The sequence below is a fragment of the Bombus bifarius genome, unplaced genomic scaffold (genome assembly GCF_011952205.1).
Source record: "Bombus bifarius isolate JDL3187 unplaced genomic scaffold, Bbif_JDL3187 scf7180000009306, whole genome shotgun sequence".
Lineage (NCBI taxonomy): Eukaryota > Metazoa > Arthropoda > Insecta > Hymenoptera > Apidae > Bombus > Bombus bifarius.
In genome coordinates this window covers 397,590-422,185 of record NW_022885031.1, presented here as the reverse complement: position 1 = coordinate 422,185, position 24,596 = coordinate 397,590, and the positions used below count along the sequence as shown (strand labels likewise).

At 36.5% G+C, this 24,596-nt stretch overlaps 1 protein-coding gene across 10 annotated transcripts in view; it reads right to left on the bottom strand.

Moving 5' to 3' along the window:
• Positions 1-11,043: 11,043 nt before the first annotated feature.
• LOC117215006 (synaptogenesis protein syg-2-like) overlaps positions 11,044-24,596 on the bottom strand; it is a 91,763-nt gene continuing 78,210 nt past the window's right edge. For 6 of the 10 annotated variants that reach the window (XM_033461375.1, XM_033461374.1, XM_033461381.1 and 3 more), the window contains 11 exons: positions 24,054-24,260; positions 22,380-22,534; positions 20,831-20,975; positions 20,583-20,713; positions 20,236-20,395; positions 19,695-19,994; positions 16,366-16,665; positions 15,536-15,760; positions 14,728-14,888; positions 13,227-13,289; positions 11,044-12,358 (listed from right to left, as the gene is read on the bottom strand). In XM_033461375.1, coding sequence (XP_033317266.1) covers positions 11,987-12,358; positions 13,227-13,289; positions 14,728-14,888; positions 15,536-15,760; positions 16,366-16,665; positions 19,695-19,994; positions 20,236-20,395; positions 20,583-20,713; positions 20,831-20,975; positions 22,380-22,534; positions 24,054-24,260 — 2,219 coding nt within the window. In that variant the 3' untranslated portion in view covers positions 11,044-11,986. Of the gene's footprint in view, positions 12,359-12,567; positions 14,608-14,727; positions 14,889-15,535; positions 15,761-16,365; positions 16,666-19,694; positions 19,995-20,235; positions 20,396-20,582; positions 20,714-20,830; positions 20,976-22,379; positions 22,535-24,053; positions 24,261-24,596 lie in introns of those variants that run through there. The other 4 variants (XM_033461379.1, XM_033461385.1, XM_033461382.1 and 1 more) reach the window with 3 other exon arrangements.

The following is a 24,596-nucleotide window of genomic DNA, read 5'->3' as shown; positions in this document are numbered from 1 at the left end:
TTTTCGCGGCATTTGGTGACCCACACTGGACCGACGATGTCCCACGTTGCAGTCCAGTGTAGATCATCCAAAATTCTTTTCGCGGCATTTGGTGACCCACACTGGACCGACGATGTCCCACGTTGCAGTCCAGTGTAGATCATCCAAAATTCTTTTCGCGGCATTTGGTGACCCACACTGGACCGACGATGTCCCACGTTGCAGTCCAGTGTAGATCATCCAAAATTCTTTTCGCGGCATTTGGTGACCCACACTGGACCGACGATGTCCCACGTTGCAGTCCAGTGTAGATCATCCAAAATTCTTTTCGCGGCATTTGGTGACCCACACTGGACCGACGATGTCCCACGTTGCAGTCCAGTGTAGATCATCCAAAATTCTTTTCGCGGCATTTGGTGACCCACACTGGACCGACGATGTCCCACGTTGCAGTCCAGTGTAGATCATCCAAAATTCTTTTCGCGGCATTTGGTGACCCACACTGGACCGATGACGTCCCACGGTGTCCAACGATGTCCCACGGTGCAGTCCAGTCTAGATCATCCAAAATTCTCTTAGAGGCTTTTGGTGATCCAAACTGGACTGTTGCGTAGTTCTTGGCTTGGCATCGTTTTCCAAAAATTAATCACTTGATTAATCTTTGAAAAAGGATGCCAATTACCAGGTCTCACCACGAGGAGGTGACTACGCACGAGACCCGCCCATGAATTATTCAACATTATGCATCGGTCTCGACATTCAACCTATTGGCAAGAATGTCGAGTTCTGACTCTACTTGATCATGGGCCTGCGTAAAGAGATAGTTATTTCGTAGCCTAACCGCGAAACACCTATCTCCTACGCAGCAGTTACACGAATCTTTACAAACGCAAAACGACGCAATATCTATCTCCCACGCAACGCAACATTCATCTCCCACACAACGCTTACATCGATCAGTACAAACATCGTACAATAATTCGCAACCCTATCCGCAACATTCCGTATCAAAGACACATTTGTCTAACTTGGAACGAAAGAAAAAAAAATGGGGCTACTTTGGAAAACGAGCCCCAACAATCAGACGATGAAAGAAACACCGCGGCGCGCCCGGAACGAACGAAATCACGATCTCTCGAAAGAACTAACAAACCTACGTGACGTACTCCCGTGTACCAGATAACCCTAAGGTTCAGCGGAAAGCCCAAGCATTGACCTTCGCCCGATTCCTGTCACGTCGTCTGGATCTTATCACGGTCGATGGCACCTACCGATGATACTAGCGATATAGCAAATAGGCCTGCAATTTAACACACTCCAACTGAGCAAGTGAGGGCCCGGGGAGGGACCGCTGAACAGGATTACAAAGGCAAGGCCCCAACTGAACAGTGGGGTCCACCCCCGCAGGTTCGCCACTTGAACAGAATTACGGAGGACGTGAAAAGCAGGTCTCTGCCCGAGTACCGAAGTACCAACCGGACAGTATTCCGGATCTCAGGTATCACCAGTGCGATGACAACTCCCGTGATTCGAGGCAAACGACGAGCAGTCGTCGAGTAGTCACGAAGACAGAGGTGTACTTGGGGCGACTTACGAATCCAAAGAGTTGCCCAGTGCACGTTGACCCGCGCGTACCCGGAATACGCGCGAGCGAGTACGTCACGCTACGGTTTGAAAGAACTGAGCGACCGTGAACCGATAAATCGTGGGAACAATTTTTCCAATGTGGTACCCGAGGGCATCACGAGAGACGAGATATTTATTTTTCGTTCCAAGATAGATAAGTATCTTTGTACAGAATGAGCTCACAATGCACATAACATAGGTATCTACCTTACGATTAATTAAGACTAAGACGCACGCATCCCACGGTGTCCCACGGTGTCCCACGATGTCCCACGGCGCCCCCGCGGGGGGGTCTTAGTCCGGTCTAGATCACCAAAACTATTTTGGATGATCTAGACCAGACTATGTTCAAGTAGTTTTTAGCTTGATATCGTTTCTCAAATAATAATACTAATATTCAAAATAGTACTTGGTGTATTATTATTTGGGAAACGATACCAATTACCGGGACCCACCACGAAGAGGTAACTACGCTCGGGTCCCATTTACATAAACAGTTTTTAAGCATTGGAAGCAGAGATGTAAAATTATTTTATAATAAAGCGACATTGTAGCGGCGATATTGTTTTGCCCGGAGTTTATTTGTTCTTTCATTACTTGTAATCTAACGGTCTCGATACTCCGAGGCAAAACAACAACATGATTTGAAATGTCCTCTGACTCATGTGCAGCTACAGATAAGATGTGGTTGCCTTCGTTTAAATTGCACTCGCTTCCTTGATTCCATGAATATGGTGTGTTGTTTCCTTGGTTTTGAGCAGACATAGAAAATTACATCTTAAAATTACACTCTGTGTTACCACTGGTTTTATACGAAATAGTGAAATGAGAAATTGAATACTGTATTTAAAATTAAAAAATAATGCTATATAGAAATAAAATAGCACTTCGAAGACTTGATAGATTCTGTTAATAATATAAAACAAAATAAATCATTAATTCACTCACTACGAATTGATGGTATTGATTTAAATCAATGAATGTAGAGTTACTTCCGATTAACGGTACAACTGTTATAAATTAAGAACATCATTACTTTGAATTAATGGGAGAATGTGGTTATAAATTACTGGTATAACTGTTAAGAATTAACGAAGTAATTGTTTTAGATTAATGGCTCAAATGTTATAAATTAATGGCTCAGATGATATAAATTAATGGTTTAAATGTTATAAATTAATGGCTAAATGTATAAAATAACAATTTAAAAGTTACAAATTAATGGCCTAGACGTTAAAAATTAATAGCTTAAATGTTATAAATTAATAGCATAAATGTATACAATAACAGTTTAAATGTTGTAAATTAATAGCTTAAATGTTATAAATTAATAGCTTAAATGTTATAAATTAATAGCATAAATGTATAAAATAACAGTTTAAATATTGTAAATTAGTAGCTTGGATGTTGTAAATTAATAGCTTAAATGTTATAAATTAATAGCATAAATGTTATAAATTAATAATTTTGGCGTTATAAATTAATTCCTTAAATGTTATAAATTAATGGCTTAAATGTATAAAATAACGGTTTAAATGTTGTAAATTAATGGCTTAGATGTTGTAAATTAATAACTTAATGTTATAAATTAATAGCATAAATGTTATAAATTAATTGCTTAAAAGTTATAAATTAATAGTTTAAATGTTATAAATAGCATAAATGTTATAAATTAATAGCTTAAGTGTTGTAAATTAATGGCTTAGACGTTATAAATTACTGGTTGCAATGTTGTTATTTGATTCTTTTTTTATTTACCTTATATTTAAATTCTTCTTCGATGTTCACTCTCCGGAATTTCAGGCACAAAAGAGCTCGCGCGCGACTTCCGTGTTCCTTATATACCTCGACAAGGTGTCGGTTTGTTAATCAAACGGTAACGATTTTTTGACATAGCAGAAGACGGTTTTTCCATTATAACAAAATCAAATTGAACGATTTCTTAATTTTTATCGCAAATTAGCGCCTTCAACGATTTAATACGATATCCATTTTTATCATTTTAATAATTTCTACAAACTAAGACTAAATTCGCACCTCCTTGATACTAGTTTTCGACTATCAATTAGTTTGAACAAAAAGAGAAAAGAGCCTAACAGCTGTCGATGACGTTACTGTGAAATAAGTTAAGCTATTAAATAATCAGACGGATAAAATTCATATTAAGCGTTATATTATATTATCGATATTCGTTCATTTTCTCGTGCTAATTAAAAAATAAAATGTTCTTTTTTCTTGAATAACACCTACATCACTGTTTACGATATTTAAAACTCTTACTTAATGCTTACTTAAAAGTCAGGTTCTTTTTTAATTCCTCTCAAGTTGAACGAGTAAATTTACTCGCTATAGTTGTAACATAAAATGGCTCTTTTTTCTTTAATAGCGCTTGCATTGATGTACGTGATACAGATATTAATTATGTAGCGAATAATATTCTTCGTTAGATCTATCAAAGGATTTATTAGGCTTGAAGAAGTATCAAATTCTATGAAAATTAACTAAATGATTTTATTCGATTAGTATTCGACAGTGTCTATCATATTTGGTAACCTTTTTTCATAATAAATTTTGCTCGGATCAATTATTTTATAATAAATTGCAGGTTATGCTACTGTATATTATAAGATATTTGCCTATAGCTCTTTTATTTTTCTAATTCATTGATTTTATTATTAGTCTCGTTGATTTTTCCCGTGAGTAGTTATTGTACGTACATCTCCATTATGCTCAGATTTTTAATATCGTCGGATAACTATCTTTTTCGTAAAATAGTTCGTACAACTGTGAACTCGTACTGTTTTAAAAATCTTTAGGTAATTAATAATTACAGGAGTGAACTTATCGGGGATTTCGTGGGTGTGAATTTTCGTAGAAAGGTATAAAATGATTCGATCTACTGTAGCTTGTCTTTTTTTTAATAAAAATTTATTTCATGTTATTCCTGGCAAATCACATTAATCACATTAATAACTACGATACACGTTCAGTATGGACTCCAGCTTGCTGCGATTAGACCATTGAGAAATTAAACGAAAGACGGAGATAGAGTAACGATCATTCTCGAATCTGGCGAAAGTCTGACGCATCTTTATCTTTACCTCAAATTGACTAGTTTCCATTCTCAATCTAAGACGAGTATCGCAGAGAGGTTCGAAAAATGATTTTTCGTTGGAAAGTCAGATTTTATTCAATTTTCATTTCTCCAATCTCTACGGAGACTTTCGTTCTTTCGGAATTTTCTTCTTATTTAACGAGTGCCTTGACGAAGGATTTCTACAGTACCGGCCATAATAGAGACTCGTTTGAAACAGTTTGTCGCCAGAAAGCAAACATCGTTGGGCTTTTGCACGCTTAGACTTGATATGGCAAATTTTAGCTTATTTTTTTGTAATAGTAAATTACAGATGCTTGGATAGATCTCTTTCTCAATCGAAGAGATCTTAACAAAAGGACGATAACAGTTTGTACTTTAATGTCTCGATGAAAGAAATTTTATATTTTAACGTTTCAATATTTGAATGATGCAATAGTATAATATTTTAATAAGAAGGGAGAAATGGTACGTCCGTATACGATTTTATATTTTTAATCGGCAAAAATGAAGTTGGAAATGTAGAAAAGCTATTGGAAAGAATTTGGATATCATCGAAGCATCTGCGGGTCGATCTTAATTCGATCTATCGAACGATGACCCGCGGTAGGTTCGATCGTAACGTCGATTAACATTTGTGGCGGATCGGTATCAACAGGACGCCGACAGGTCGAGGCATCAACGCGGCGCAACACCTCCCGGGCGATCCGCGGGTACCAACCGCCAACACTAGAGGGCTACGACGACAACGAGTCTGTCTGTCTAACTCGCTAGCGGTCGAATATACGAGCGATTGATACAAATACCGCACCTAGCGAGACTCCCTCTACGTCTAAGGCAGGGACTACCGGGCATAGTCTTACTGACGAGTCCACCGGTAGTCCCGGGACGAAACGCACCACCCTCCCTCTCTTTTCATCCGCCTCACATTTATGAACGGCTGGACCCGCTAACAACATCAAAATACAATTTCTTTTGCCAAGAGAAAACATTGAATTATAGGTTCGCCCTATCAACTCAAGATCAACTTCAATTGACGACTAATTAGACTCTTTGAAAAATTTCATATCCCTCACGATCACGACAGACATTGCGCGCGACGATTAATTCGTTTCGAAGTTTTTCTTTATACAGAACCAAACCCGCGACCGATGAATGCACGGTAGGAAACGGTAACAAGGAAGGCTCGCCGCAGGAAATTCCCGACTCTGAACCCGCGAGCAAGGAGGTTGGAGCGGAGGAAGCGATGGAAGCCATGCACTTAGGGGATTAAGAAGATGCGCATCCTCCAGATCAATCTGGGACGGTCAAGGCGGGCACAAGACCTGCTCTTTCAACCCATCCTGGAGAGCACGATGGCCCTAGCGGTGGTGGCCGAGCCATACAGAGTCCTGGACGCACCGGACTGGGCCGGAGATACGGATGGCTGTCACCTGGACATCAGCGCCGGGGGTGTCCGTCCACGAGGATCCACTGGAACGCGGCAACGGATACGTAGCGGTCGAATGGGCAAGAATGGTGGTAGTGGACGTGCATGTGTCGCCCAACAGCGGATAGATTATAAATTTAATTTTCATGGAAATTTAGTAACGTTTAATTTATCTTAACTCAGACAGCCGTGTATAAACGATTCTATCATTCTTTTTATTCGAACATGGGTAACATTTGATATACGATTTGTATTTAATATTAAATATGTCGGAGATGAAAAGAACACCGGAGCCTTTGGAATTTTGGATAATCCCGCAACATTGTAACCTAGAGTCTACTATAGCTGTAATCAAACAATTGTAGTTATTCAACCCGATTGTAATTATTCGAGAATTGTGATAATGAGCTTGGGCTCGAGGCGACAGTCAGTCGCCGAACGTAGCCGCGGTCACGGGATGAACGCTTTGTCTAACAAAGGTATGGAGTAATTCTATAGCTCTCCTTAAAAGAAATATTCGTGGCGACACGCGACAGCAAACATTCCAACGGTTTCTGTCCTGTGGCTCGCCACACGCAGACCCTATTCTTCGAGTAAGATGATTGCCAGATGTCGATGCGTCTCTGCAGTACATGTTCGGCTAGCTCGAGGGCCCGTTATAAATCTTAAGGTTTAGTTAACTAAAGTCCTTCAAACAGACAAACAGTCTTTGTCCCAACTACGGGAAGATAGGGGAGACATATTTTTCAACGAGCGGCGTCTCCCACTAGCAACTTTCCCTCGAGGGCGGCTAGCATCTTTTTCTAACCACCGATATGGAGATTGACCAATTAGCAACGCCAATTTCCCTTACTTTCTGAACGAAGGCTTTTCTCGACGAATCCGATGATCTCGTGTCCTTAGACACACCCCATTATAGTTTTCCTCTGTGGCATGATCGGGACGGGAAAGACATTCTTTCTCGCGATCTCATTGATGAAAGGAGTAACTCTTTACGACCAGTGAATATTACGCGTCCGACTTAGATTTTGTGAGTACGTTCATCTATCATCCCGTCGACTGCGGATTCGTTATTGAACCTAGGATCATTGTCATTAGTTTCTCGAGCACCTAACTACCGCGGTTACTTGTCCGGTTCTATAATAATCGTATTTGCACTAGTCAATGTCTTCTCCATTGCATAACGACAACGTGTAACCCAAACGAAGATTCGTTTCACGCCCCTAACCCTAATTCTAATGTAAACCCGACAAATATTTGTCGGAGATGAAAGAACACCGGAGCCTTTGGAATTTTGGATAATCCCGCAACATTGTAACCTAGAGTATACTATAGCTGTAATTAAACAATTATAGTTATTCAATCCGATTGTAATTATTCGAGAATTGTGATAATGAGCTTGGGCTCGAGGCGACAGTCAGTCGCCGAACGTAGCCGCGGTCACGGGATGAACGCTTTGTCTAACAAAGGTATGGAGTAATTCTATAGCTCTCCTTAAAAAGGAAATAGTTGTAACACTCGACAGTAAACATTCCAACGGTCTCTGTCCCGTAGCTCGCCATACGCAGACCCTATTCTTCGAGTAAGATGATTGCCAGATGTCGATGCGTCTCCGCAGTACATGTTCAGCTAGCCCGAGGACCCGTTATAAATCTTAAGATTTAGCTAACTAAAGTCCTTCAAACAGACAAACAGTCTTTGTCCCAACTACGGGAAAATAGGGGATACCTATTTTTCAACGAGCGACGTCTCCCACTAGCAACTTTCCCTCGTCTAGCATCTTTTTCTAACCACTGATTGGCAGCAACGCCAATTTCCCTTACTTTCTGAACGAAGGCTTTTCTCGACGAATCCGATGATCTCGTGTCCTTAGACACACCCCATTATAGTTTTCCTCTGTGGCATCATCGGGACGAGAAAGTCATTCTCTCTCGCGATCTCATCAACGAAAAGAGTAACCCCTTACGACCAGTGAATATTACGCGTTCGACTTAGATTTTGTGAGCACGTTCATCTTTCATCCCGTCTACCGCGGATTCGTTATTGAACCTAGGATCATCGTCATTAGTTTCTCGAATATCTAATTACCACGGTTACTTGTCTGGTTCTATGATAATCGTATTTGCACTAATCAATGTCTTCTCTATTGCATAGCGATAACGTGTAATCCAAACGAAGATTCGTTTCACGCCCCTAACTCTAATTCTAATGTAAACCCGACACATATATTCTGGTCATATTACACTTTTACAATATACTTTTACGTTTTTTTATGATACATATTATCTATCATCATACTAGCAGTGCTACATCAAATTTATATATTGATTGGAACTAAAATCAACCAATACTATGTATATTAAACGGTGCGGTAACTCGGTTCGGAATACAGGCAACCTCACCAATTTCCATGACCTTGAAATACATTCTCAAAGCAAACATTCCTATACACACATACATATATGTGTGTATAACCGCCGCTATGCTTTAGTTGCCAAGATATTTGCAAAAAATCTTCAATTACGTTTACTTTAAGATTATGCTTTATTCTAGATAGTCGCATTTTTATACAACCCAACCTAAACTTAGCTCATCGATGAGATAATCGTTTTTAACATTGGACAAATAAAAAAGAAAAACTGATGGATTAGAATAGCATCGGGCAGCGAATGGCGGCAAGATAAGCGTTAAATAATTTTCGATGCATCGATTGATATGTACGTGTGGCGGATCGGTATCAATAGGCCGCCGACAGGTCGAGGCATCAACGCGGCGCAACACCTCCCGGGCGATCCGCTGGTACCAACCGCCAACACTAGAGGGTTACGACGACAACGAGTCTGTCTAACTCGCTAGCGGTCGAATATACGAGCCATTGATACAAATACCGCACCTAGCGAGACTCCCTCTACGTCTAAGGCAGGGACTACCGGGCATAGTCTTACTGACGAGTCCACCGGTAGTCCCGGGACGGAACGCAAACTCTCTTTTCATCCGCCACATATGGAATGTTGTTTTGATCTTCAACTGGTGAAAGATATACAATATACAAATATACCTACCGTCGTTGTAACATTGTTTACAAAATAAATATTTGTGAAATGATTTATCGAATAACGCCATTTGGTATTAAATGTAAATTGCTTTATAACTTTTGGACCGGAGCCGAACGGCGGTTTACATACATAAGAAAGAGTTGTTCGGAATATTGACCTTGATAACACATTTCAAGATCATTACTGAAATTGCCCCTATTTCAAATAATTATCAACCGTGCACATACGCGTGGACATTAAAAATAATGCCATAAATAATAATGATCGAATTGACATGTTTAAATATTAAATCATTGTGTGATCCCAGTTTCAATTGATCAGCTTTATTTAATTTTTCAATTGTGATAAAAATTCATTAAAGCCTATTGAACTCTGAAATAGTCCAAGTATGTATCAACTCATAAATACTTTTCTGAAATTTATAGCGTAGTAATTATATCGGTATAATAAGTTAAACAAGATATGCGAAGATATATATATAGTAATCTCCAACTCATGAACACAACTCTTTTTCATTGTTATTAATGATGGGGAAAAAGATGATGATGTAGGTTGCATTTGATTCGAGGCTCTTACGTTGACTTTCCTTAAAATATGTTGTTCACATTAGTCGACAAAGAAATGATGATCTCCTTTGACTCACACACTACATCATAGTTTAACTTGGCAGCATACAGCATAGCTTAACTAAGCATCTCGCTTATGGTTAACATATACAAGAAGCGAGCTTTCTGTGACGAGCGATATGCGCGAAGATAAAAGTACTGTGAGTCACAAGAGGACGAGCTAAGACTAACTTGTACGAATACTCTCTTTCGATGTTGCCCTCTCCGATATTCTCTACTCGTTCACTCTTGACCCGCTCCGGATTAAAACCTATGCAGTCCACTTTGAATGTCCTCCTTCAGCCTAATAAGACTCACACGACGACGACTTGGATCCAGTACACCCAACTTCTTTCTTAGCAGTAAGTTGAGAACGAGGCCGTTCTTGAATCGTTCGTTGACTAGCAGTGCTACTACGTGAAAGGTATCTCGTCGATTAAGGCAATTTCTCATGTCGTGACAGTATATATGTACACATGTACATGGGAGTTCTCTCTCTCTCTCTCTCTTTCTCTCTCTCTCTCTCTCTCTCTCTGTCTCTCTCTCTCTCTCTATCTCTCTCCGCTCTAGTCACGGATCTATAAAGGCTCCGAATTTTCAAATTAACTAGAGAAAGAATGACAAATGTCAAGCGAGATTGTTTGTATGTGTTTGTTGTTTTTTATTCCTTTCCGACTGACAGCAATCTTTCCTGTTGCGAATATCACTTGTTACAAGAAATTCGCTAATCCTAGAAGAGTAATCCTGACACAACCTTGTGTAGCTTAACCTCCGTTATATGTATATTAACTATAAGGGGTAAACCGCGAAAATTTATGAATCAATGGAGATTTATATTTCCTGCGCACCGTCGTATTTTATCCGGCCGACGCGATTAAGAAAAGAGAACGAAACAAAATACACGAAACATTCGGTAATTGCAAAAAAAATCGAGTGTTGCAATTCTGCAAAGGCAGAAACGATTCTCGATTCTCGAAACTGAGATTTAAGATGTGCCGAACGTAGAAAAAGGACAACGTGAGTGAAAGAGGAAGAGGGACGTTCGGCAAACGTTAAAGGCTGGAGACAAGCTGATACGTTTAACTTAAAAATCAACCTTTCTTATTTTTGATTTGTGATAAATGAAACATGTTTATCAACAACATGTTTCCTACATTTTTATGATTAAAACGACACCAAATACGATATACCCAACCTCCCATCCCGTAACAAGGATGACGACTGTGCAATTACGAAGAGAATATTCTTATGCAATTATCGAATGTTTCCTGTATATTTATTGATGACAAAAAATATATTTCTTACATTGCCAGAATTGACAATTCTCACACTGTTATTCGTATCATTTTGTGTAACACCATGAATTTTTATCATCATACGATGGTGAAAGGTAAATCAGCATTTTATGGATAAAAAGTAGTCATAGAAATTTCCATATCACCCGAATGAATATCATTATCAGTTATACAAAATATTATAGTTTAATACGCTAAACACAATGCTAAGTACTTACATATCGTAAGTAATTCGAAAAATATGGAGGTTGGGTGAAAAAATGGTAATTAATATCTTAATGCATGAAATGCGTAATGATGTAATGTATATTGATTTTAGCGAAAAATTGAGAACCGATATAACCACTGATCTTCCGCATTTCGATCAATTGGTACGAGTTATAACACGAGTAACGAAAAGCGTATAGCTTCGTGAACTTGTAATGTCCATCTAGTATTAAAAACAGATCTTTAAATCATACAACCGCGAATATTTTTGCATTTCGAGTAACGGGCGAAACAATTTAGTTGCTTACAATAAACGGAGCACCCTGTACATGGAAGGTTACATAATATTTAAATCAGTCTTAGTGACCAAATTTAAACTTAACTTATTAGTGTCTTTGAACAATTCGTAGATTAACATTAATATCACGCTTTTATTTTTAATATACCAAGAGGACACGTTGTTCCTTTGTATTCTTTCGCTACCGTACTAATATTTGACAATTAATGATTGATTAGTCCACCTGACGTTAATTCTGTTAACTACTTTACACACTTGTCGCATATCAAATATCATATATGTATGTATGTACGTTTCGTTATAGGACAAATGGTTGTAGAACCACATTTAAGAACTAGACGCGCACAACAGATCAAACGTAGTATTCGTTGATATTCAGCGCGTCAAAATCGCATCCCTATACACAACTTTCCTGGGTTGATATTAACGGTGTACGTACAGTAACAATTTCTCTTGTGGGGTGTTTGTTATTCATCGTTGAAACATTACAGTCCCGAAATGTATTTCTTGTCGACAGAGATGCCAATGTGAACGGCGAAGTAGATGATGGATCGATTTTTAATGGTCTTGCATTGTGATCTATGCAAGCATAAATCGTAGCTTCTCTCGTACACGGTTTACCACCTACGATCACCCCACTACCATAACCGTCGAGTGTACTTAAACTGCCGATTCCACTTGCACCAGTCAACGTTGTATCGCTTACTAACGTTGATAATGCTGATGGACGTGTCAAACATAATTCGGCGTACGTTACCTCGTCTGATAACTGAAAAGGATTGAAAAAACATTACATTATTACTTGTAGAATAAATCACATTATGCAATAAAACTATACAGTAAATAATTTTACAAATTTGCGCAATAAATGAATATACAAATTTGCATGTGTACATACATAAACGTGAGAATGTACATTACTTATATGATGGGCGTAACACGAAGAGTTTACGTATTTTTATTGTTATTAAGTCAGTCCTGATCTTTTTATATTTATTCTCATTTATAAGAATTACGTCTATATATTTATCGTAACGCTTATCTACGTACTATGCAGAGTTGGAAAGAAAACCAGCGAAACAAAGTATCAGTACGAGAAGAGATACTATGCTCGCTCCGCTCATCAAGCGATTAATAAATGTAACTATTTCGGCCAATGCACCGTACATGAAAGCTGTAGCCGAAAATACGTATGAGATTGGACTGGGTCTGATTCCATTGCGATCATTCGCGTTCGCATTCGTTCCGCTTCTTTTCTTTCCAACTTGGATTAGGCGCAATGCTCTGAAAATATGTACTATTTTCTCAAACTTTTCAACATCATTTCCAGTTTTTTGCACTAAAAATCAGCAGAAACATGTGAATTTTTATTAAATCTTTTTATCGAATTAATTTTTTCCCGAAGTTTTTCACACAGCTGAATTCTGCTGTTTAAAAACAAATTGGCTGTTACTTTAAACTGTTTTTCTAAAAGTAATGGCTTCCAAAACATTCTGTGAAATATGTTTCCAAGCCCCGAGCTTTGGGGCTTTGTCTTCACCTCTTCGACATAAATTTCGGCCCGTAAAACAAATACATGTCAAATATTTTTTCGAGAACAACATCGTTCGTAAGTTTCATTAAAATCGGTGATTTACATTTGGAGATGATTCCTTGTTGGTCGACCTGGCGCTACAAGATGGGATAGTTTGTATGATTCTCTGAAACAAATTTCAAGTATCAAGACAATATGTTCTCGGTTATTCAAAGCTTTGAACATTAATAATATGCTCGATGAAAATGCTTATAAATACTTAGAGTAGCAGAGCATTTGACTCGTACAGAACCTATTTTAAAAGGCAAAATTTACGCTTACTTCAAGAGAAAGGTATCCGTTATAAAATAATGGTATTATTTTACAATGTCTTATCGTTTCACGATATGGTTTCTTGAAAAAAGATTTGATAATCTTTCTTTCATTCGACTACTATTGAAGCGAAAAAGCTATAGCTTTCGTGTATCATTATATTTTGTGTGTTCACGTTTCAGAAATTTCCGTTTACCTTTTGTTGGTACGTCTCATCACAAATAGCTTTTCAATGCAATAAAAAACAATGATTTAGTCTGGACAATTACATAATAAGCGACTAATATCCAACTTCTTCAATCGATTAAACCAATCGCAATTTTGAAAAATTAATTTCTTCTAATCATAAGCATTAATCAAATTAAAAACTTTAAGCGACCAATATCTAACATTCGCTCGTTCTGTGTGAACGTCAATTTTTTGTTTTTTATTTATGTATCTAAATATAAGTCAGACGGTGTCTTGACATACAGCGATAGTAATTCCTTTCAATAAATAACATTCTAACTGAAAGAAACAACAACAAATAATTGTTAAATAACTTTTTACAGCAAAGAAACAGTTATAATTTAAAACTTTCACGTTTTTTTTTTAGTTTGGCGGTATACGTGTCCCTTCCTCTTTCCACTTTGCCGCATATTTAGGATTAGAATTAACCCAGTACTGGCCGGGCCATATTTAAAGCAAAAATTATATTTCTTGAGATAAATGTTATCAATATCATGACAATATGTACGTATAGTTATTATTATTAGATAATTATTAGAATGTGTTAAATAATAGTTATCAGTGTCTAATTTAATTTTTCGTCACAGAGCAAATTTCGAAAATTCTAACAAAAATAATTAAAAGTTAGTTATTTCAAATATTATATAATAAGAGCTATTTGTCCTATGGTTTGAACAGCTTTATATTGACACCGCTGTTATTCGCAAATTTATTTTATTTTTACTTTCAGTTATACAAAATTAGTACTATGTACATATGTATTTCCTTTTCATATTATTCTTCTGATATAAATACAATAAGTAAGTATCTGTGTGCAAATATTGGTAGTAGAAACAAAAGTTTTCATTTAAAACTGCTCTTTATGCAATAATGTTTGTATACACGTTTTGATTTGTCTTTTCATAGAGAACAACGTTCTCTTCAGTTACTGTAAATACAATTATCTGTCAAAACAAAACAAAAAAAAAAAAAAGAAAAATAAAAGAAAACCCGAAAGAAAAGGCAGTTTACTTTCTATTGAAGAAAGCAAACCAAATTGAAGTATTAGAACCAACGTAACTCACCGATAATGCCGGATAATTATTATACTCGTGTGGATACGATGACAATCCTTGTAGGTGAGTCACTTGTTGTATAGAAAGCGAAGTCGCCGTAAGTCCATCCGGTGTATTTTGCGTGGCTAACGGAGTGCCAGATATTGATCCCGTCAATTGGTAATCAGAACCTTCAAATTTATTATTATTATTGTTATTATTATTACTTGCTTGCTTATGAGAACTTTTAAAACTTGAAGGCCCCTATTGGCACTATTAATCAGTCGCCGGCAACCAAAAACCAAGCGACAAAACGCACAGACCGAGCTCGGAGACTCGAAAGTTCTGAATATCGTAGAGAACGTCGACGGAATGGATGTCGGAGAAACTGTTCCAATTATAAAGTTACTCCCAACGAAGGAAAAAAAAGAAGAGAGAAAAGAGAAAGAAAAAGGAAATATATTGGATGCATCCATTCTTGCAAAGATACCATACGAAAGTTGCGAACGTCCGCAACATTTGTTAAAAAGCACTAGTCTCTACTGATTACAGATCAGCGAACCGCGTTTGCGTCGCTCGTGTTTCCGTGCTCGTTGGGGACTCACTGGTTGCCGCGACCAAATGCGTGTGATCATATATTGCATATGCTCATATACTCCAATGAATCCAATGGGGTCGCTGGTGACTGGCACTGGTCGACAGTGCGTATTGGTCCTTGATAAATAAAAAAAGAAAAGAAAAAAGAAACACTTGCAATAACAGAGATGTGCATGCCACATTCTATTCCCCATAAGCTGATAAGTTTTACATAATATAATGTAGATTCTAGTATACATACCTTTATTTATTGGTACAACATCTGGATTTCTATCTTCCGTATCATACAAATCTTCGGAACTGGGTGCAGTACTTTTCTTTAACGGTAAATCACTTGGTCTTTGAGTTCTTCGTTCATTTCTAATTTTCATAGCTATTAGAATAGTAATAGTAACAAAAAGCAATGCAGTTACTACTCCAATCAATCCTCCTAATAATGGGGAAATTTCGAATGGTACTGGTATTCCTGCGAACAAAATATATGCATCAATGTAATTGTGTCAAAACGACAATTTGTACGTCATTTGAAAATTGGAATATACCATACTTGCAATGCATAATAACAGGAAATTTAAAATAATGCGAAAGCTATAATTCAAGTATGATGATTTGCATACTAACAAGTTACGATATGCAGGAAAAGGCAAAAGAAAATATTGCTAACTTTTATATATACATTCGGTATAGTAGATTGAAATAGATATAAAGATCAGAACCAATGAAAGGGAACTGGAAAGGGCAAATGAAAATGTTATCTTTCATGTCGAACATGTTTAAACATTAACAATTTGCGATTTAATATCGACGTACTACGAAAGGTTTAAACTATTGTCCCGCATACAAATAACAGTAACTTGTTGTACACAATGCTAATCGAAGACCATTTACTTATCTGAGGCGAGCAAATATCGAAATTACACTTCAAACGGAAACAGCAGAAGACTAGTTTGATGCAATATATTTTCGAAATAAATGCAACGTGATTTAAAAGTCAATTATGTATCTATCGGAGAAATCGAATAGTACAGGATCAGGATAATACCAGTATTGACAGTATATAACATTACTTACCAGTTTGTTTCTCAGCAATCTTTAATGTAAATCCTTCCAACAAAGTGGGTTCGCTTCTTCCTTTCGCATTTACGGCATATAAAACCATGTTAAGGATTTTGCCAGATTGTAATCCGTGAACGGTAAAAACAGCGTTTTCTTCGGATGTAATATTTGCTTGCAGTACTCCTGTATGCTGATCAAAGACTTCAAGAAGAAAGTGCTGCGGTTGACCACCGTCGAAACCAACGCAACACTCCACCGAGAGTGAATCGGTTGTTTGATTAGATAGCGTGCAATTGTACAGAGATTCAGGTTTTCCTGTGGAAACATAAACATAAACAAAAACGATAGATTGTGTAATGATTTAAAAATGAGAAAGAATGCATCGATATAATATATCCGTAAGGGATTGAACACATATAAATCTTGGGGGGGGGGGGGTTAGGACATGTTCATTACAGAGTTACCATATTGTTGATAGCTCCATCTTTAAATTTATTAAATATAGGAACAAGCTTTTTTATAGCTTATTTACTGTTGTTATTCTCTGTTGATGTTCTCGAAAATGATCAATAGGACATTATTATTAATTACTTAAAATGGTAGGAAAAGAGGTTCTCTGCAGATATTTTCATATTCGAGACGTTGAGGCAATTTAGGAGGAACGCAAAACGTACCGACCACTCTTAAAATTATTAAATCGAGGCTATCGTCGTACTCGTCAACAAACTCAGGATTCCGACACTCGAGGCGATGCCGCATAGCCCTAGTTTTAGACGTTTATTATGGGATGATTATTTGCTTGCGCGTTCTCGTATTTCGTATACCTTATCTGTGGAATATGCAGAAACTAATCTTTTTCCAGTTTCATAAAAGATTAAAGACTATACTTGACATTTATTAAAGCTTTAGCGAACCTTTGAAAACTTTCAAGAATCAACGCAAGAATCTTCACGTATTAGTTCATTCAACTTTTAGTTGTTAACCGAACAATTTACAAGTATACCGTAAGAAATTGTGCAAAGAGACGAAAGAGAAAAAGAAGAAGAAGAAGGAAAAGGAGGAGGAGAAGAAGGAGGAGGAGAAGGAGAGGAAGAAATGACCTGTAAAAAAGGAGAAGTATAGAAGGGACCATAAGCACCTAACCAAGATCAACAACAGAAGTGTTTGAGATTGTTGTGATGACAGTGATGGAAACGATAAGGAAAATTAGAGGAACGGGAAAATAGTCAGCGATGCTGAGATCCTGCGTAAGATGTGCATTGTGCATACACTGGTATAATAGTGCAATTATGATGTTGAAGAGTAGAAGAGATGGGATCAGTATGGGAACAAGATGGCGAAAAATGGACAAATAATATAGCAATCGACGTGATTTGAAATACAATCATCGTCGAAAGGTTCATATCAGAACGTTGTTCATCATATTAATCCTTGCTTAAATATCCGATGCTTACAAATATACTATCTGATCTGATATTATTGCTCCTGGGCCGAAAAATATGGCTGTACTACCAGAGAAAATGCAGCACAGATAAGCTATCATTAAATTTATAGTGATATATTTATAATTCTCTAGATTTAACGGATGGCGTATAAATATTACCTTGTAATAGTGTGGGGCCGAGGCCTCCATACCCGTCAAAAGGAGCAATAACAACGAGGAATTAGCGAGGGCGCTTTGGCAAAGTTTATTAAGGTGCGGCTGGCCAATCACAGGATACAAGTGTTGCGGATTTGATTCCCGTTGCCGGAGCCCTCATTTTTCCTCGGCTCCTACAATAGTACAATATAGTGTCGCAAAATCGACTTTGACAGTATATCACTTCTAAATTATCAAGTTAATTAGTGAAATGGGAACGATGAAATAACAACTCAATGATAAAACAGAAATATTCCGAAAATAGATCACACACTAAAAACTGATCCAAAATAGATGCCACATGATATCGTTTCATATAGCAGAGTGTGTCAAACTAGATCCGAAGATCAACGTAAATCAATAGCTGAACCCTAGTTGTCTGCATCGTGTAATGCCATTGAATGACATCGCGTATGGTTTAGCTACCGATGTACGACACCACACACACACATACACACACGCGCGCGCGCACAGAGACAACTAATAGTTCCAGAGTTGGTTGCACCCCAATTTTATGATTTATCACATTTTACAGAATTATAATACTTCATATGTAAGAATGCTGCAAACGTAGTAACACACAGCATACGCATGAAAATTTTCTATTTCGTCTGAGGATACTTCTTATGAGAGTATTCCAGGTTCATTACGCTTACATCTTCTACAATATATCTCGTAACTGACGATACAACCGAAGAGAAGATGATATTATATGAGAAGATAAATTGAGAACATGCAACAAGGTTTTTCCACTCAGAGGTATGTTTTTAAGAAAATTAACTTCAAATATTTGATTGATAAGTGTATATCAATGTGGACTTTATCTCGTATCTAACCTTCTCTCTCACTTCGAAATCGTATGTTTTATTCACAAAAGTGAAGGCATGATTTAACATTTTACAAGAGTAAGAACTTCCGAAATTGCTCTAACCACGCAGAGAAACTAACTCTCTCTTGCGATAAATTCAAGACATAGCGATATATAAGTGTGTACATGTATCTGCATTTTGTAGATGTACTATCATTTCACCGTTCCCATTTCGCGCATTATTCTGATAAACGAAACGAATTTTTGCGTCTATATATTATACAATTATAAGAAATATTTATATGCCATTCGTTAAATTTGGACAATCAACACATCACTGAATGATACGCAATGATGAAAATATATATAGGATAAATGGATACCGGTCTTTAATGACGGCTCAGCTTAATTTGCATGCGGGTAATGTAATTAGATTTTAATATAACGTTAAATTGCGTATAAGTTTCAAATATAAACCTTAACCGATCATTTTATATCTAAACGTTTTTCACTTCTTTGATGTCTAAAAACAATTCTCTAAATATTAACATCCATTTCTTTTTTCCAGATATACAGCATACAATAACGATTGGGTAAAAATAGGAGTAAGAACATGATTCGTGATATTTTTCGTGCAATTGATTTGTCAAACGTCAATGAAGCTTTATTGAGTACAGAATCCACGACAAAGAAAAATGTAGGTACCTCCACTTCTAATATATGCATGTATATGTTTTATATATACATTTATACATTTATACATAAGATCTCGTTCGAATGGAATATTCAAACTGGTAAAAGTTACAATAGGGTATTCTATGGTTTTCATTTGCTTGAAAAATGAAACAACAACTGTTCTCAATAATTATCTTACAATAATTTATATATGTCACATACCTGCTGGAATGATATGAAATATACAAGCGTTCTTTTGTTGGCCAGCGGTATTACTTGCCCAACAGAACACTGTACCGTAATCCATTTCTGTAATTGGTCGATAAATAAGAATACTTTGACTATGACGTGTAGAATTCTTGTACCGTGCCTGAGGTACATCTACCATTTCTTCCGTATTGTTAAAGGTCCAACGGAAACTATCTGGAGATGGGTATGCCTCTACACTGCATGTTACTCGGGCATCTTCGTGACGAGCTACGCCATAAATTCGTTTCTGGTCAGGTAAACAAATAGGTTTGTCTAAAAAATATAAATAAAATGTTGAATTTTCTAGTATTAAGAATATATTCTACAATATTGATCATACAAATGACATTAATCGTTTTATACGTAACAAATACGTATATTTGATGTAGGGATATATAATATATATATTATATATATATATTATAATATTATAATAACATAATTATATTATAATATTATAATAACGTATTCTATATTCTAAAGTGAAAGAGGTTTAGAAGCATCAGAAACTTACACATGATTTTAAGTTCGACAGTATTACTGTAACCATCTCCCTCGACGTTGCTAGCAATACAAGTATAATTGCCTGCTTGAGAACGATTAACTTCCCTCAAAGCCAAGCCATATTGTTGCACTATTACACCATTTTTTGCATTGTTCTGAATAATATTTCCCTGTAACGGTATGGACAAATTGATGGATTAAATCAAACATTAGCCCTATTTATAGCCTTATTATTAGCTTCATTTATATAGTTTAGAATAGACCTATATATATATATATATATATATATATATATATATATACGTAAACATGTTATATAACATAATATGTTTACATGTATATTCAACTAAAATTTACATTGTGCCTCCATATAACTTTGTAAGCGCCAGGATTAGCATGAACTTTGCATTCAAAGTATACGTCATCGCCTTCCTCGATATCGTCTGGATTCATATTCGATCCTAACTCCAGATGTAAAATTGGTACAACTGAAAAATAAAAACAGAAGGAGTAAATATTATAAAAGTGAATATCCATAAAAGTATTGAAATTGCAATAGTTTGTATTCATGAAAAATATTTTATATAAAATAATTTTATACTTACAGAATACATTTAATTTCCATGTGTCTTCGACTATACCTCGTTGAATTTCGAAATTTTCTGCACGGCAAGTGATTACTTTATCGTGATCAAGCAACGTAGGTTTCAATATCAACGTCGAACTTGTCATGTTACCATCTTGAGATACCTTCAATATGAGAAAATAAATACAAATTCATGGAATTATCCCATGGACGCTATTATGCACTATTACTATTCTAAGATATATATATATATATAAGGAGAGCGCACGTGTGTGTACAGATGTATGTTTGCGACCGTTGGAACGGCAAGGCAGCGAGGCAAGAGCGAAAATTGTAGCCGAACCGTAGACGAACCGTTTACCGTTGCAGGAAAATGAAGGAAAAAAGGGAAAAGTCAGAGCCGGTTCATCGGCAACGACGCGACAATTTAATTTCGGCAAGAGAGTTTGAACGTATAAGCGTGCGCCTCGTCGTACCGATCAGTACAACACACAGAATTTTGACTCGAAATAAGCAACTCACAATTCCCTCTTCTTTATTTGAAGTCGCCAACAGAGTAAGAGATCCGGGAACGAGTACGAAAGAAAATGTAATTTGTTCGTAAATTTGTATGGTCAAATGAACAGCGAACGCCGGTTGACAAAAGACGAATAGAATACTTATGATGCTTTCTCATAACAGTATTAGGCGATGATCGCGTGTTATATGCCGATCGCTTTATGATCGGCCGCTGTCTCGAGCCTCTTGCTCGTTCTCCGTGTGTTCTCTCGTGTTTCGTTCGAAAAAAAAGTCAAGCCGAATAACATACCTGACTTGTAATAAGCAATTGTCCGGTCCCGGTCGTGCTACTTATTTCGAGGCGACACTGTCTACGTATAAAATACAAACGGCGGCGGTGAACGGGCAGACCAATGGAATAGAGAATTGAGGTTCAAGAGAGTCGGATTGCTTTCGGAAAAAGCTGTACGTCGAGATTTGTATGCGGAAAATTTAACGGCCGTCCGGCGAGAGAAGAATAAGTGAGTCGCGAATACTGATCGTAAGATCTGCAATTGATTGTGTTAATATATGTACTTCCAATTTTAATTTCGTTATAGCTTCGATTTCAAACGCAATCCATGACTTATGTTTGTGCCGTGATTCTTCCTCCTAAACCTACATGTGTATAGTTACATGAGTTTAATTCTTCCAAATATATTCCGAGGATCAATCAAGATTTTATAAAGGCTACACCGATACGTACAATATATGGAAATGTAGTAAAGCGAGCAGCTTTTATCCTCCAAACTTGCAACGTGAATATAATGTAATTACATACCTTAGAAGCATGTATTGTGTACAAAAAAGGTCTTTTTATAGAGGTGTTTAAGATAATTCGTGTTATAGACATGTTTCGATGAAAACATATTTAAAGATTATAACGTTAGAACAGATTACGAAGCTAGACTCTGTAATGCAAATTATTGTATTATTATAATCTGTTTGCTATTATCTATCACTATTTAACAAAATATGAAATCATATATTAGTGAAAATCTTTATAAAGTTAACGATACAAAGCAAGATACCTTCTCCGTGTAATTACTCAGTTTCTTTCCATCCATGTACCACGATAACTTTGCTGGAGGCCTGGATCCAACAGTCATACAGTTTATGTCATATTTTCGTCCAGCGCTAAGGGGTGCGTGCTCATTACTTAATATTGCCACAGACAATGGTTTCACTGAAAAGAATAACAGATTTAATGAAATAGTATATATAGATTTAGTATATTATATATAGGTCGATAATAATCTATTTGATATACAAGGAACATCGCCTAGGTCTGAAACGCCAATTTTCATGAAACTTTGTAGATTCACAGCCTAGCCCATACGTATTCTTTTTAATTTTTTCTTTCTTTCTTTAATCGGCAATCGTCCACACTTAGTATCAAAAATATATTTTCTACAATATCTCGGAAATGATTAGAGATAGAGAAATTATGAACGAATGAAAGAATTTTGTGCTTTTGAGTGACGAATATGACCGTGATGACTAAATAGACTTTTAAAAAGTCCATTCGTATAAATAATGTTATTATGCGATCGATGTTTCTCTTGCATAGTTCCTTATTTACAACTATTCTTTACAGTAATTTTCTTCAAGTATGTACAGTTCACGATACACGGGTATAAGTAACTATGTAATCCATGTACCGGATATCAATGACAAATATTTTCTTAATTTTCAGCCGTAATACTAGCTTCACACGCCGTACCTGTTAAATACTCGCAACGTTATATTACGAATTACAGTGTTTTTGTTAACTTTTCTTGACATTCACTTAAATACATTTGAGTAGACCACATACATACACACACCCGCGCGCCTAAATTTAAAGCACAGAGGAGTCAGAATTTTCTATTTCTTTTTCTTCGTTTTACGTCCTTTTCGATGAAATTGGCAATTGAAGCAAATAAATTTTCTGTCGCATGTGTTTTAAGAAACTTGGTATTCTGTTTATACGTACGAAATAAATAAATAAATAATTTCAACAAGGATTCGAGATACATGAACTTGTAATGTATATTATAATTGTTAAAGAAATGGTAAATAAAGACAATTATATATACTATAAAACCGGTACGTACAAAACAAATTAAGTAATTGTTATAGTAAGCTGAAATTCTTTCACGAAACAAGGGATATAAATATAAGAGTTTAATTGAATGGAATTTGTGTGTGTGTGTGTGTGTGTGTGTGTGTGTGTGTGTACGCGCGCGCATATGAACTCTCTCATAGAATGAATGATATCGTGGCGACAATATCGTATGTAATTGAATCGCTATGTTAATTTCTTTTTTACCAATCATTTTCCATTCGAGAAAAATATAACACTGCTATAAGTTAGTTTGAGATTGTATTATCGAAGATCTAAATCCATAGTGAATAAAATAGAACAAAAATAAACAACAACTACAATTACAATATTAATTATGATGAATATGTACTACAATTAGTAAATATACATTATGTATATATATATATATGTATATAAATGTATAGCTAGCTAAAAATAAGAAATACGTGGCTCTAAAACGGTTCGGTACTATAATTTTGACACAAAACCAAGAACAAACTCTATTACAGGACAATGTCCTACGAACTATCCCGTCCCGCTTCTCGCGATTGAACAAATAAATTCGTATCGTACTTAAATGGTATTTAAATACAGTATCATATACTATAACGAAACTTACAATGCATTTCAATTGCAACCGATGCAGAGACAGGTTGACTGATATTGTTGTTGGATGCTTGACAAGTAAATACCGCATGAAGATCAGCTCTTGAAAGTTCCCTTACTATTAAGGCATTTCTACGAAGGGATGGAAACTCCCCTGGCTCATCTTTCGAATCAAGGAGCATTTCTCCCCGCCACCATCTCACTTTTGGCTCTGGTCGACCTAGTAAACAACATATAAATATAAGTAGGTCAAATATCTGTTGACTATTATTTATAATCCAATTATTGAATAGATCATTTGTCGAAGTGATAAAATAAATATGTATTTACTTATTAGAAATAAAAAGAAAGAAATAACTCTATTACACAGTTCTTCTTAAAGCGGGCCCTACATGAAGAGATTTTCCTCGAGGTATGCCTCGAGACGAAAGCTCATGCGAAGCGAGCTGGGTCTCATGAAGTCTAGTGTGGCCCTCATGAAACCTACTCACAGTCAGTATCCGTTTTGACTTCGAAACGAAATGACGTTAGAAAATGTGTCTCTGAAAAAAAGAGA